This window comes from Bubalus bubalis, chromosome 4 (genome assembly GCF_019923935.1).
Source record: "Bubalus bubalis isolate 160015118507 breed Murrah chromosome 4, NDDB_SH_1, whole genome shotgun sequence".
NCBI lineage: Eukaryota > Metazoa > Chordata > Mammalia > Artiodactyla > Bovidae > Bubalus > Bubalus bubalis.
In genome coordinates, this window is record NC_059160.1 from 117753782 (window position 1) to 117768098 (window position 14317).

At 36.0% G+C, this 14317-nt stretch overlaps 1 protein-coding gene across 1 annotated transcript in view; it reads right to left on the reverse strand.

Moving 5' to 3' along the window:
* TRHDE (thyrotropin releasing hormone degrading enzyme) overlaps positions 1-14317 on the reverse strand; it is a 439831-nt gene that overhangs the window by 182190 nt on the left and 243324 nt on the right. Inside the window, exon 5 of the mRNA XM_025284466.3 lies at positions 12697-12810. Within this exon, the coding sequence (XP_025140251.3) occupies positions 12697-12810 (114 nt within the window). The remainder of the gene's footprint in view (positions 1-12696; positions 12811-14317) is intronic.

Genomic DNA, 14317 nt, shown 5'->3' on the forward strand with positions numbered 1-14317 from the left:
TTTTGTAGATATCTAAATTATAAATGAAATAAAACTAAAGATGTAGTGAAAATAAGTGTTACTTCTATATAATATTCCTTAAAAATCAACATTTAAAAATCTCATGTTTAAATACACATGCCTAAGATGTTGATAATCATTTTTATGTGCAGGTTGTTAAAGCAGTCCACTTAAAGTCAAACTTATGTAAACACACATACTTTAAATAGGCATTAATATTAATTTTAGAAATAATTACCATTATAAGCACTAATGCCTATAATGAAACAAGCACTGCACTGAAAATTTTACTTCTGTATTCATTCACATAACTTTTTACAGAAAGTGATACACAAACACAGTTATCTGAGCAGATCTCTGTAGTTGTTCAGTCGCTAATTCCTGTCTGATTCCTTGCAACCCCGTGGACTGGAGCACCCCAGGCTTCCCTGTCTTTCACTATCTCCTACAGTATGCTCAAAGTCATGTCCATTGAGTCAGTGATGCCATCCAAACATCTCATCCTCTGTCACCCCCTTCTCTTCCTGCCCTCAATCTTTCCCAGCATCAGGGTCTTTTCTAGTGAGTTGGCTCTTCACATCAGGTGGCCAAAGCATACAATATTACTCTGTAATTTCACATAAGCCTTACAGTAACCAAAACTGTCCTAATGTTCTTATTTCTTTTAACCATTAACCACATTTCATCCACTGCCAAGTGACAAACACTTTAAGACACCTTAGTCAATGCAGTCGGAGAAGGCGATGGCACCCCAACTCCAGTACTCTTGCCTGGAAAATCCCATGGACAGAGGAGCCTGGTAGGCTGCAGTCCATGGGGTCGCTAAGAGTCGCACATGACTGAGCGACTTCACTTTCACTTTTCACTTTCATCCATTGGAGAAGGCAATGGCAACCCACTCCAGTGTTCCTGCCTGGAGAATCCCAGGGATGGGGGAGCCTGGTGGGCTGCCGTCTATGGGGTCGCACAGAGTTGGACACAACTGAAGCTACTTAGCAGCAGCAGCAGTCAATGCAGTAACTAAATCCGTACAAGACTATTTTGGATCACTTTCTAAGGCTCTCATAACCCCAAATAACCCCCTGCACATGTTTGTATGAACTGATATACTCCCAAACATGATTAACACAAAGAAAGTGCCTTAAACTGTGAGTCTCTTCAATGACTCACCCTTCAGTTGACTTATGTTTCGTTTGTAACATCCAGGCTGAACGTGTCATATCCCATATTATCCAAGATGTGACACAGTTAAGAGGAAATGCTAAGATGAACCACAAAATGGGCTGCATTGTATTCAATCAAATTCTAAACCTTAAACCTGCATACTTACTCAATAACCTTTAAGATAGAGCAATACTGACATGGCAGAAGTTACTATCAATTAGTCATTTATATATTTATTAATTATGATAATCCTGGGTGTTACAGAATAACCTTGAATGTGCTTCAAATGTCAATCACTGTAATAACTATGAACAGTTTGTCTAATTACATTGCTCATTCTGATTCTAGCAGCCCCCAAAAATCACTGTGAACAATCGCCATATGCCATGGGCTTTTACATAACCCTCTTAAAATGTTCATACCATTTTATTTTTTAGGATTTTTTTCCTTCTGTTTTCCTTCAAACACTTACCAAACATAGTTTTACATGTTTTTTAATCTCACTATCCTTTTTATTAATAATCCAATGAATGAGTTCCTATATGATACAAACACTGTTACAATCTTTCATAATTTTTAATGTCTCTCATTTCATAAATTTTTGTTAACTTTTGACCAGATTTTTATTATTGATTACCTCATTGATGCTATACTTCGGGTTAAATGTTGAGAAATAATGGTGAAATAAACTTCCTTAACTGATGAAGTGTACTGTTCAGTGGGAGAGATTTAATTCTTGTCCTTTCTTAGTTCACATGAGTTCATACTTACTCTTCTACATGTCACTTAAGGACCTTCTGCAGAAAGAGGTAATGGCTTCTTCATATTTTCAATAACCCTCTGTCTACCCTGGCAATATGAATCTTTTCCTCTATCTCTGCGCTTAGTTGTTTTGAGAAGCTGATAAGACATTTCAATAAAATCAAATTTGCCAATCTTTTTTGGTATTTCATGCATTTGTTTGGCACATCAATCACAAGAAGTTGCTAATATTTTCAGGCACATTAAAAATAAGCTAGGAAGACCCTATAATACTTGATTAATAAAATGTAATCCAGAGTATTTTGAAACACACACTGAGATTCAATTTTTATTTGCATCCTAATGGAAAGTTTTTTATATCAGTCAGGTCTGGAATCAGAAAACTTGGGAAATAAATAATATTTAGATGAAAATACCCCCACCATACCATCACCATCACCTCCACTACAAAGAGAAGAACAGAAATCTTTTTAAATTTTTTTTAAGTACTCATCTTCTGAGCAAAGCTGTGAAGCTTTGGGAAAAAACAAAACTGAGCAGAAAGATACTCAAAATCTAAATAAAAATAAATAGCTATTGTAACCAGGTAAATCCGAGTAAATGTTAGAGAATATTTGATCCGTGTAATATAAAAATGATAATAGGTAGCTAGATGTTCTTCCTGCTCCATCATTTGGCTAATCCTCTGAGATCTACTGCACTAAATCTTATTTTCCAAACATATCCATGAATATGAACAGTCTGAGTTCATGGATCTGTGTTTTTGAGCTATCCCGTAAACAAAACAACTCTGACAGAAGCATGGCTGTCAGTCAGCTCAGTCGCTCAGCCGTGTCCGACTCTGTGACCCCGGGGACTGCAGCACACCAGGCCTCCCTGTCCATCACCAACTCCTGGAGCTTACTCAAATTCATGGCCATTGAGTCAGTGATGCCATCCAACCATCTCATCCTCTGTCATCCCCTTCTCCTCCTGCCTTCAATCTTTCCCAGAATCAGGGTCTTTTCCAATGAGTCAGTTCTTCGCATCAGGTGGCCAAAGTATTGGAGTTTCAGCTTCAACATCAGTCCTTCCAATAAATATTCAGGACTGATTTCCTTTAGGACTGACTGGTTGGATCTCCTTGCAATCCAAGGACTCTCAAGAGTCTTCTCCAATACCACAGTTTCAAAAGTATCAATTCTTTGGAGCTCAGCTTTTTTCACAGTCCAACTCTCACATCCATACATGACCACTGGAAAAACCATAGCTTTGACTAGACGGACCTTTGTTGGCAAAGTAATATCTCTGCTTTTTAATATGCTGTCTAGGTTGGTCATACTTTTCTTCCATGGTTGTCAACTAAGAGGTAAAAATATAAAATCCTAAATCTAATCACACCTTCTAACTGAAACCACCACACAAAAGATATAATACAGTGTATAAGAAGCTGAAATATACTAGGTCTCTGCTAATAGCAAAAGAAGGTCTCATTTTAGGTACTTGATAATTCTCTGAATTAATTCATTAAACAGAATGAATGAAATGACTAACAATGCAATGGGCAAACCTGTGGCAGCAATCCATCAAACTAGTGTTTGTAAAATTAACATTCATAGCACCCAGGAAAGGCATCACTGAACTATAAATGAAATCTGGAGAAGACAATATAAAATGGTTAACGGAATAAATTGGACACAGGTGGATTTAAAGTAGGTCCTTCGAGGAAAGTAAGCATCCCCACATATCTTAATTCTTAAAGATGACAAAGATGACATTACAATAATCATAACGAATTTTATTTCATTAGTCCCAGGGAAAGGTAAAAAGCTAAGTATATAAATAGCTTCAAAAGAAGCTTACTTTATGAATGGTAGACCCACAGAGGTTATTTAACTTAGTGTCAAAACACGTTCTACCCCAAAACATCTTTTTGAATTCATAGTTGAAGAGAGCTGCCTGAGTGGTGGCCTGCGTAGACATCTAACCATTGCCACACTCTCAGACTCTTAAGAAAAATGACAGCAAAGATGTGTACTTTCAAGACACATAGCAGTAGGTCTTACTCTGTTTCACAGGGAATTAACATATTTAAAGTGCTTAATGGTATACAGTAAATATTACATGTCTTTATTTTTGCAAGTGTTAGTGGAGTAGTTGAAGCAAAATCTCACCAGCCTCAAATTATTGCTTTTTGCTTTCTCTGGACAGGAAGGTCTCTTACATTTTTGGCTCTTCGAAAATATCACTTGAACTCACTACTTTCATTTATCACATGCTTGTCTAGTAACATCTGAACAGTGTTAAAGTAACCTTGATGAAAAGAAGGAAAAAAAAAAGTCCCATAAAGTGTTATGGACTGAAACAGTCACTCCTGGTTTAGAAATAAGTTGTGTTCTAATGTCTTTTAACGCATATAGTGGCCTGGTTAAGGATGATTAATAATTGGAAAATTAATGAATTAGTCTTTGGTTGTCCTCTTGGTCCCCAGTTTTCCTTTTTGGTTATGTTCATGTTACAGATTTTGCAAAGCAAATTCTTTGTAATATATCTGGGAAAATACTGACTAATATGAAGTGTTGAACAATTCATATATCATAAGAAGATAAACTTTTTTTTAAGCCAAGTGTAGTAAAAGGACAGATTAAACTGGTATAATCTGCTATTGCAAGTCATAAATACTTATGAACAATGATGTCTAACAGAACATTTCATTGTCTTGGTATAAATTCTTGACATCATCAATTTTCTGTTTATCAAGTGATGTCTGACCATTTTTAGCAAGTCGGAAACTTTTGTTCACAAACTGCTCTCACCTGGTAATGAATGGGTTAACTTTTCCTGCATTGTCCCTAGATAGAAAAAGGACAGCCTTGCATTATTGTTAGGCTCCAGGTTCAGCAAAAGTTTTCTTCTTAGGAAGTGTCTAATCCTGTCAATGTATTGATTGCTTTTGCAATTCCTAAGGAAAGGTAGCAGAGAAGGCAATGACACCCCACTCCAGTACTCTTGCCTGGAAAATCCCATGGACGGAAGAGCCTGGTGGGCTACAGTCCATGGGGTCGCTAGGAGTCGGACACGACTGAGCGATTTCACTTTCACTTTTCACTTTCATGCATTGGAGAAGGAAATGGCAACCCACTCCAGTGTTCTTGCCTGGAGAATCCCAGGGACGGGGGAGCCTGGTGGGCTGCCATCTATGGGGTCGCACAGAGTCGGACACGACTGAAGCGACTTAGCGGCAACAGCAGCAGTAAGGAAAGGCAGAAAGAACTTGACACAATGCAAACCTGCACATGGTCTCTGGAAGAAATATTTTATTCCCAAGGGAATGCTCATATATCTTTTATCTCTAAGTTTAAAATATACAAAACCTGAAACACTTAGTGTCTTTCTGAACACAAATGGCTTTTTAAAAAATCACCCTTTAAGAACATACATGAAATTTCAATTTGCAGCTTTGTTTTAAATTTTAAAAATTCATATAGTTAAAAAAGTGAGGTAATGTGATGAAGAAAAGCCTCTCAGAGACATACCTGTATAGAAGTATATATGAATACTGATGAGTTATTCTTACTTTTTCTTCCCTTTCTAAAAGTATTTAATAAAAGTTGGCCTTTCATTTGAAGCAGTAAATAAAGCAGATTTACATTTTATGAAACAACACACCTTGATAATAAGCTTTTCAAAAGCTTCCATTTCTCAAACTGTGAAGCCAACATCTTGATTGTTACACAAAATCTATAAGTATAAACAAATGTATGAATGTATTATCAATACTTCAGTTGTCATCTCAAAAATGTATTTTTGCCACAAAGTTTCTAAGTCAGTTAACGTTCATCAACAGTTAACTAATGACGCCTTATTCACTCTTCATTCTAACTGATATTCTTAACAGGGCAACCAGCACATCAGTAAGGTCACTGGTAAAAAGCACAGAATTAGTCCTAACGAGAAAATGTTAACCCAATTAGTTATATATTAGCTTTAGTGAGAATTATTTTAACGTTAGTACAACAGATGCATTTCTTGTTCTCACTGTTCTTCTTTGCTAGAAATCTTTAATATCTCTTTGTGCATGCATGGTCAGTTATGTCCAACTCTTTGCAACCTCGTGGACTGTAGCCCACCAGGCTCCACCAGGGTGGGGTGCCATTTCCTCCTCCAGAGTATGTTTCCAATTCAGGGACCTAACCCACATCTCCTGTGTCTCCTGCATTGGTAGGCAAATTCTTTACCACTGAGCCACTTGGGAAGGCCTAATATCTCTTCAGTCATCATTAATCAGAAGCCAAGTCTCTGACCTGCTTCTTAACACTGATATCCTAGATTATCCTAATTTGTACATTCTGAGTGTAAATCTCATTCTCAATGCATTTGGCCTGTGCATCTCAGAATCCTCTTTCATTTACTCAGAATTCAGATGAATTCCATGAGAAACTTTTCTCTAAGATTGTTCTCTTTGCTAGCTCTTATTTCCTCTGTGGACTTTTTCTATGTGTCTATTAGGTAAAAGAGTCAGACACGACTTAGTGACTCAACAACAACAAGCAAAAATTGTCCACCGAAGCTCCAAACTTCTCTGACCTCTAATGCTAAGGAGAAAGCAACCCCATTTTCTCAGAATAGAAGGCTACAGCTCCCCAGATTCCCTCAAATAAGAAAAAAAAATTTTTTTCTCTTCTTTAAAATACAAAAAATGTTTTCAACATGAAGAAAAATTACTTACAGAGGGATTCAGAGGGAAGAGTAAAGGGAAAGCACAAAGAAGAAGTCCATTTTGAAGACTGTGACCCCCAACAGACCCAAGGGCACCCCTTCTGCTTTTCTTCTAGTCTTTCAATGTAAATGTCACTTTCTAAGCTACTGAGATGGATCAAAAATATCACAGACCCTTGGGACTAGCCAATAGAAGTCTTTAAATTTTTCACATTCAATATGTCAGTCAGTTGAGAATAAAATATCATCGACCAGTTGAAAACAATTGCATCATCTTCTAATTTACTGACATCAGGAATAGAATATTATATGTGGATTTTTTTATCACAATAGACAAAATGCAACTGCATAGAAAATCTACATACACATTTACTTGGTATTCAGTATTTATAAGGTAAGATTCTAAAACAAATATTTAATTCCCAGATGGTCCATCTCTGACACCATAGCTCTCCTGGGCAGGGCAAATATATTTTAATATTGATGAATCATAAGCAATAGTACCAACATACCAACTACTGTTGAAATGTATATTAACTAACTCTGAAAGGCATTTTTCTTTATAGACATTAAATCAAAGATGGACTTAAGACATGAAGAGCTGAACAAGTAACATATTAACAAAAACAATTTTTCTCTAATTTTCTATTTCCCTCTCTCTGAATAGCAGAGGTTTATCATTGTTTGGAATAATTAATCAGTATATCTTTACATTTAAACTGGAAACAAATGAACTCAATAAACTCTGTATCTATTTCAGTTCATTTTCTCAACTTCTTTTTGAATAAAAATAAAATAATTTAAGAAGTAAAGATAATTTTATTGCAATGCCTATTAAATTTAGCAGGCAATTTTTGTTATACCACATACTGAGTCTAATGGCAGAATTCATTTTTACCATTTTAATCCTGCCCATGATAAAAACAATTGAGAACATTTATCAAGGTTTTGGGCAATACACTTTGAGATATCCTAAGTATTTAGCATAATTAAGTTTAGCTGCACAATTCTCTATTAATACTTATCTTTCTGCCCAGGTATGTGCCCTCATAAAAATTTAAGAATTCCCAGTCCTTGGACTTTATCAATGTCTAAAGTTACGGCTGTGTGAAGCTCCTTAGCATCCCCAAATCATTTAATAAGAGAATATACACATGTTTAATAATTCTCATTATGGCAAGCACATTCTTACAAGGCTACATTCAGGAAACTACAGGATACATCTATCATATAGATACAAATTATAGCAAAAACCTGTGCAATACACAGGGTTGATAACAGTGAAAACCTGTGCAATACGCAGGGTTGATTACAGTTGAAAACCTGTGTAATACACACAGGGAATATGATTTTGCCTACATCAGCACTGGGTCTGCAAAATAAGGATTTCTTCATGGTATCATTTTACTATTTATCCTTTTCCTGTATTAAAACTCTTTTATCATAGACCTTTTTCAAATTAAAATGATAAAAAATTATTGAACAGTAACTATGCTGCATGGATCCTTTATTTTCTCCCTTTGGAGGAATCACAGTAAGATTTAATATGACTGCCATCAATAGCTTAATGCAACTTAATTCATCCAATAATATTGTCCTTAACAACAAACTTTGATAGAATAGTCATCAAGTTGTCAACTTACCCTATGAAATCTAACCCCAAAAGATAATCTAAGTGATCTTGACACTTCTGTTTGATGAATGAAACATGATATTAAGCTTGCTGCTGCTGCTGCTAAGTGGCTTCAGTCGTGTCCAACTCTGTGCGACCCCATAGACGGCAGCCCACCAGGCACCCCGGTCCCTGGGATTCTCCAGGCAAGAACACTGGAGTGGGTTGCCATTTCCTTCTCCAATGCATGAAAGTGAAAAGTGAAAGTGAAGTCGCTCGGTTGTGTCCAACTCTTAGCGACCCCATGGACTGCGGCCCACCAGGGTCCTCCGTCCATGGGATTTTCCAGGCAAGAGTACTGGAGTGGGGTGCCATTGCCTTCTCCGGATATTAAGCTTATGTACTTATAAAATAGTCCACATTGCCAATTTAGATAAGCATTGATTTGGAGAGACTGAGTCTAGATACAAAGTTTACAAAATTTTGTTTGTAATCTTTACACGTTGTTGTTCAGTCGTTAAGTCATGTTTGACTCTTTGTGACCCCAAGGACTTCAGCACCCCAGGCTTCCCTGTCCTTCACTATCTCCCTGAGCTTGCTCAAACTCATGTCCACTGAGTCGGTGATGCCACCCAACCACCTCATTCTCTGTCACCCCCTTCTCCTGCCTTCAATCTTTCCCAGGATCAGGGTTTTTTCCAATGAGTTGGCTCTTCACATCAGGTAGCCAAAGTACTGGAGCTTCAGCATCAGTCCTTCCAAAGAATATTCAGGGTGGATTTCCTTTAGGATTGACTGGTTTGATCTCCCTGCTGTCCAAGGGACTCTAAAGAATCTTTTCCAGCACCACAGTTCGAGAGCATCAGTTCTTCAGTCCTCAGCCTTCCTTATTTTCTAACTCAATCTATAGGTAATTGTTATAAAATCTAGGGCATCAAAATAGCTTACTAAGGTTGGAAGTGTTAGGGTATTTATACATAAAATCAATGCCCTCTTCTAATGGAACATTTATTATTTTCCAGGTCTATGATACCTACTCATATTTGTTCATGGATTTCAAAGAACTTGCAAGTTATTTTATCCTCACAAAAATCATATGTGCTTACTAAGTCAGTATAATCATCCCATTTCTCAAATGATAAAGATGAGTCAGGAAGTGAAATGCCTTTTTGGAATCTGATTTACTTCTTGTCAGTCTATTTCCTGACCTTATATCATACTACCTGTAAAGACCCGTATCTATGAAATGGTATACTTGTTTAGTTTGTTGGGGAAAAAGATTTGATGGTAGTCTTTATTTCATGTAGTATTCTTAATGTAAAAAACTGATTATTTCTTTAGCAGAAACTATCTATAAACACATACAAATGCATATACACAGCCTAAGAGGCCACATAAGTATACTATCCTAAGCCAGAATAAAAGCTTCCTTAACAATATTGTGTAATCCTGGGCTTCTTTATTGCTACTCCATAAAATAGACTGCCACAGTAATCTCTCTAGCAAGTTGAAGTTGTATTTCAGTGTTTGAGTGTTGTTGTCTAAAAATAATAAAACCAAGGTTTTTGAAATTAGAGGCAAAAGAGGTCAGCTTGCTTACTTTACTTCTGAGACACGTCTGACTCCTGACTTTTCTAATTTCGGCTAAGTTCTAGTGCAGCCCGAGCCTTGCTCTCATAGGTAAGCTCTTGTGCATATCACAACAGTATGAGTTACTGCTGACACAGCATCACTCTTGTTCTTCCTAGTATTTCTTTCACTCTTTTGCTGATGCCATTATGAAAAATAGCGCTGACACAGCCTTAAAGTCACTTAATATCCTTTCTTATTTATGTGGCTGACTTGTCTTAAATTTTTGTTTGCAGATATTAATGATCGTGGAGGAGCATTTGTTTAGAGTCTCTTCTTACAGGTTTTATAAATTTAATATACTGAAGTACTCTACAAACTAAATTTTAAAAACTACTAAAAAAGCAAAAGCAGCCAGTAAGAGAAAGTATTTGTGATCTTTAGAACCTGAACATAAAGAGACATAATAAGAAAGCTTGCTTTCACTATTGCCTAGTTAATTGTGATGGTGTTTATGCTTTCATTTCTTAGTGTAATCCATCATTAATCCCCATTTTTGATTATAAAAATGGATTTATATCTTACCACACCAAAGCATTTTTTATAAATGCTTTCAATACATGGTCTTTATTGTATTTAGGACAAAGTATCAGAAGTGTTACTTATACTCTATATTCATTTTCAATATTCTCACAAAAATGTTCTCCATTTATAATTTGATTGATAAAATAATGAAGGAATAAAAAAAATTATTTGAAAACAAAATTCAGTATGGGAACACTGAAACTTGGGGTAGACTGCAATGCTAAAACCATCAAAAGCTGTCAGTTTTCACCATGAGTATAATTCTGTGCATAGCTTTTCAATCTAAGATTTATTTTTATAATGCTTAATAGATTTTGTCATAGATAGCTCAATGAGTTCAAAAAAAAATATCTTACCTATATGAGTAACATGTCATTTATAATACTAACATTTTAAACATTAAAACATAACAGAATTACCAATCAGTAATAACTCACACATAATGAAAATTAAATAAAAATTTTAAACAAATTTGGTTGAAAGTCAACTAGCAACCAAAATACATTTTTACAAATGTTTCAATATCCTTAATATTTCCGTTTTAAAACTGCATATTTGTTTAAAAAATACTTTTAATAATAAATATTGCATGCTATTGATGATTTTTCTTCAAAGTTCTTTAAAAGCATTTTTTAAATTAATTTCAATGCTATAATAGTTCAAATAAAAATTGTAAATTGTATTATTTATAGATATATACTTAGATATATAAGGCCAAGTAAAATTAACTCACACATTTGTGCAAATGAACCATGTTGCTTTTATAAAATATAAAACTGGATAGTTCAAACATATCAGTATGATATTACAATTGCAACATTTCTTGAGATATGTAAGGTCACCTTACATACATACATACTCAGTAGGAGTATGATAGAAAAGTTATATCATGACTTAACGGACAACGTTGCATTTCACCATATCATACTTGTAATCATGACAGATAATTAGATAATCACATACATTAGTAGTTGAAGCATCAAAAACCGAGTGGTGTAAATAAATTTATATTATCACTCAAGCTATAACACAGGTGAAATTTAAGCTTCTGGAAGTTGACAAATGTTAGTATTTTGCAACTTTTACATAGTGCCACTTAAATTTAAAATTCAAGTACCAGACTTCCCTGGTGGCTCAGGGTCAAAGAACCTGACTGCCATCGCAGAAGACACAGGTTCCGTTCCTGACCCAGGAGGCTCCCACGTGCCCTGGAGCAGCTAAGCGCATGCGCCACAGCCACTGAAGCCCATGCACCCTAGCGCCCGTGCTCCACACCAAGAGACGCCCTCACACCACAGCTAAAGAGTAGTCCCCACCTGCTGCAACGGGGGGAAAGCCCTGAGCAGCAACTGAGAACCAGTACAGCCAAAAATAATAATAAAATACATTTTAAAAATAAGTAAAATTCCAAAACAACCTATATCCTGGGCTCTATTTAATAACATAGTCACTTACTCATTAATGGAAGCTTGTATAAAATGAAGTGAAGTGAAGCCGCTCAGTTGTGTCCGACTCTTTGCGACTCCATGGACTGTAGCTTACAAAGCTCCTCTGTCCATGGGACTCTCCAGGCAAGAGTACTGGAGTGGGTTGCCATTTCCTTCTCCAGGGGATCTTCCCGACCCAGGGATCGAATTCAAGTCTCCTGCATTGCAGGCAGACGCTTTACCATCTGAGCCACCAGGGAAGGCCATAAAATGAAAAACATATTAAACAACATACAGAAATCATATTCCCCCTCCACTTTTTCTTCTAGGATGTTCAAGAACATCATTGCTTCAACAATCATTGAACATACAAGTTTGGATATAATGCACACAACTCTTTATAAAATTAGCAATCTCTTATTAAATCATTTAATCCTAAAGTAAAAAAAATAATGTATCAAAGATTTTACTATGTTTTGAGTTCATCACACTGAATATTAAGTTCTCATTTTCCTTCCTATATATTGAGATATCCTATACACATTTAAAGTATAACTTATCAATTGCTATTTCAATTTATGGAATAGTTTATCTTTGTTATCAAATATTGCAATCTAAAATATTTTTATTGAGAAAACTTGTAGTATTTTGAAATCAATGTATAACCAATCAGACTGTATTTCGTTCTAATAACTAAAAGAGAATTCTTCTGGAATACTACCGTTTATATTTTGGGTTACATTTCTTTTGTTGGGTAGCTAATTTTTTTCATGCATCAGTTGGCATTTTCAAACACGTCTCACGATAAGATAAGCACAATGTGACATGGCATCAAGCTTTCACTGAGAGTTCCAAACAATTAAAGAGAAATGCACTTACCATGTTCCAGCCGGGATAGAGGTAGTCTGTACCAACGAACTCAAAGTAGTGAGCAAACCCTTCCTTCAGCCACACGTCTTCCCACCACACAGGAGTCACGAGGTCACCAAACCACTGCCATCACAGATGAATGGGCATCAGATAAAATCACATCTAGCCAGAGTTATCTCATCTAGAGCTAAATGTATTAAACTATGATGGTCACAACTGCAATTCATTTTCTAATTGATTTTGTGATCTTAAAATAGGTTATAGCAAGACTATTAATTTGACCAATTGGGTGATGCCAATTTTTTAATAAGTGCATTCAGGGTAGAACAAAAATAAAATGATCAAGGAACAGAAAACGAATATTTAACCTGGGAGAGAAAGGACTCAGGACAAAAAAAAAAAAATTGCTGACAGTTGTCTTCAAATATTTGAAGACCTAATATGTAGAAGAAGCTTGGGTTCTGTGTCCCTGCAGGAGACAAATCAGGACTAATGGATGGAAATTGGGGTTTGTCAATTGGTAGAGGCTGCTAAAAATGCAGGAGACCCTCTAACAGACTAAAATGGATGAAGATGGAAAATACTGCCTCAGGAAGTAGTGAGCTCAGCACAGAAGTACTCCTGGCGCAGCACCTGCCAGTGTCAGAGGCAATCCCAGACTTCAGCCTACTGAAAGAACTGAAGGCTTTCAGGGTGCTCCACACCTGACGCTCCATGATTCTATGATAATGAGTGTTGGACCAAAAAAAACAAAAAAAAACCTCTAAGATCGCTTCAGGAAAAATAATGTTGTAATTTTTAATTGGTGTTTTGATTAGATCATGATGCATTACTCTGAAATCCTTGCCGAGTTCAGAAAAAGCTTAATGGAATTCTTTTTTCATTAAAAAAACAAAACAAACAAAAACGATTATATACCAGGAACTATGCCACTTGGACAACGTCCCTTCTGAGGCAGCGAATACTTTATTGTGGAAGAAGGGACAATGAGGTGAGATAGAAAATAAAAAATATACAAATAAACAATAGAATTTCAGGTCCTATTAAAACATGATATGTATGGGGGAGGGGTCACTTTAGATTGTAAAAGCAAAAAGGTTTTCTCTAAGCAAATGACATTTGAGCTCATACTTTAATGATAAGAAGGAGCCATGAGAAAGCCTTAGGCAGGAGGATTTCAGGCATTTATAAGTAACTCTTAGTGTGAAGATTCTAAGTGGGAGTGAGCTATTTAAGAAACAGAGGGAAAAGGCAGTCAGGCAAGTATCAGATCATAGCTCTACAGCTTTAAGAGCTAAATAGCTTGGTGGCAGAGCATTTCAATATTAATAATAAAGTATCTCTTACTCAAAAGGATCTCTAATCGAAATACAAATACAAGATAATTCTGAACATGCTGATGACCACAAGTTGAATGATGTTTTAAGTATTTTTTATTCTTGATCAGCAGTAAGTGCTTCTTCTCTCTTAAATTGAAAGTCTATCTTAAAAACTGCAACAAGAAGTAGGTGAGGAGAGATGGTAATGTAGAAGATACTTTGGCATTGACAGTAGAAATTATTATGTGTTTCTCCCAGCTTCTGGTTCATTTCCTTATAGTAAGTAGCTGAACATCACTAAGCTAGAACAA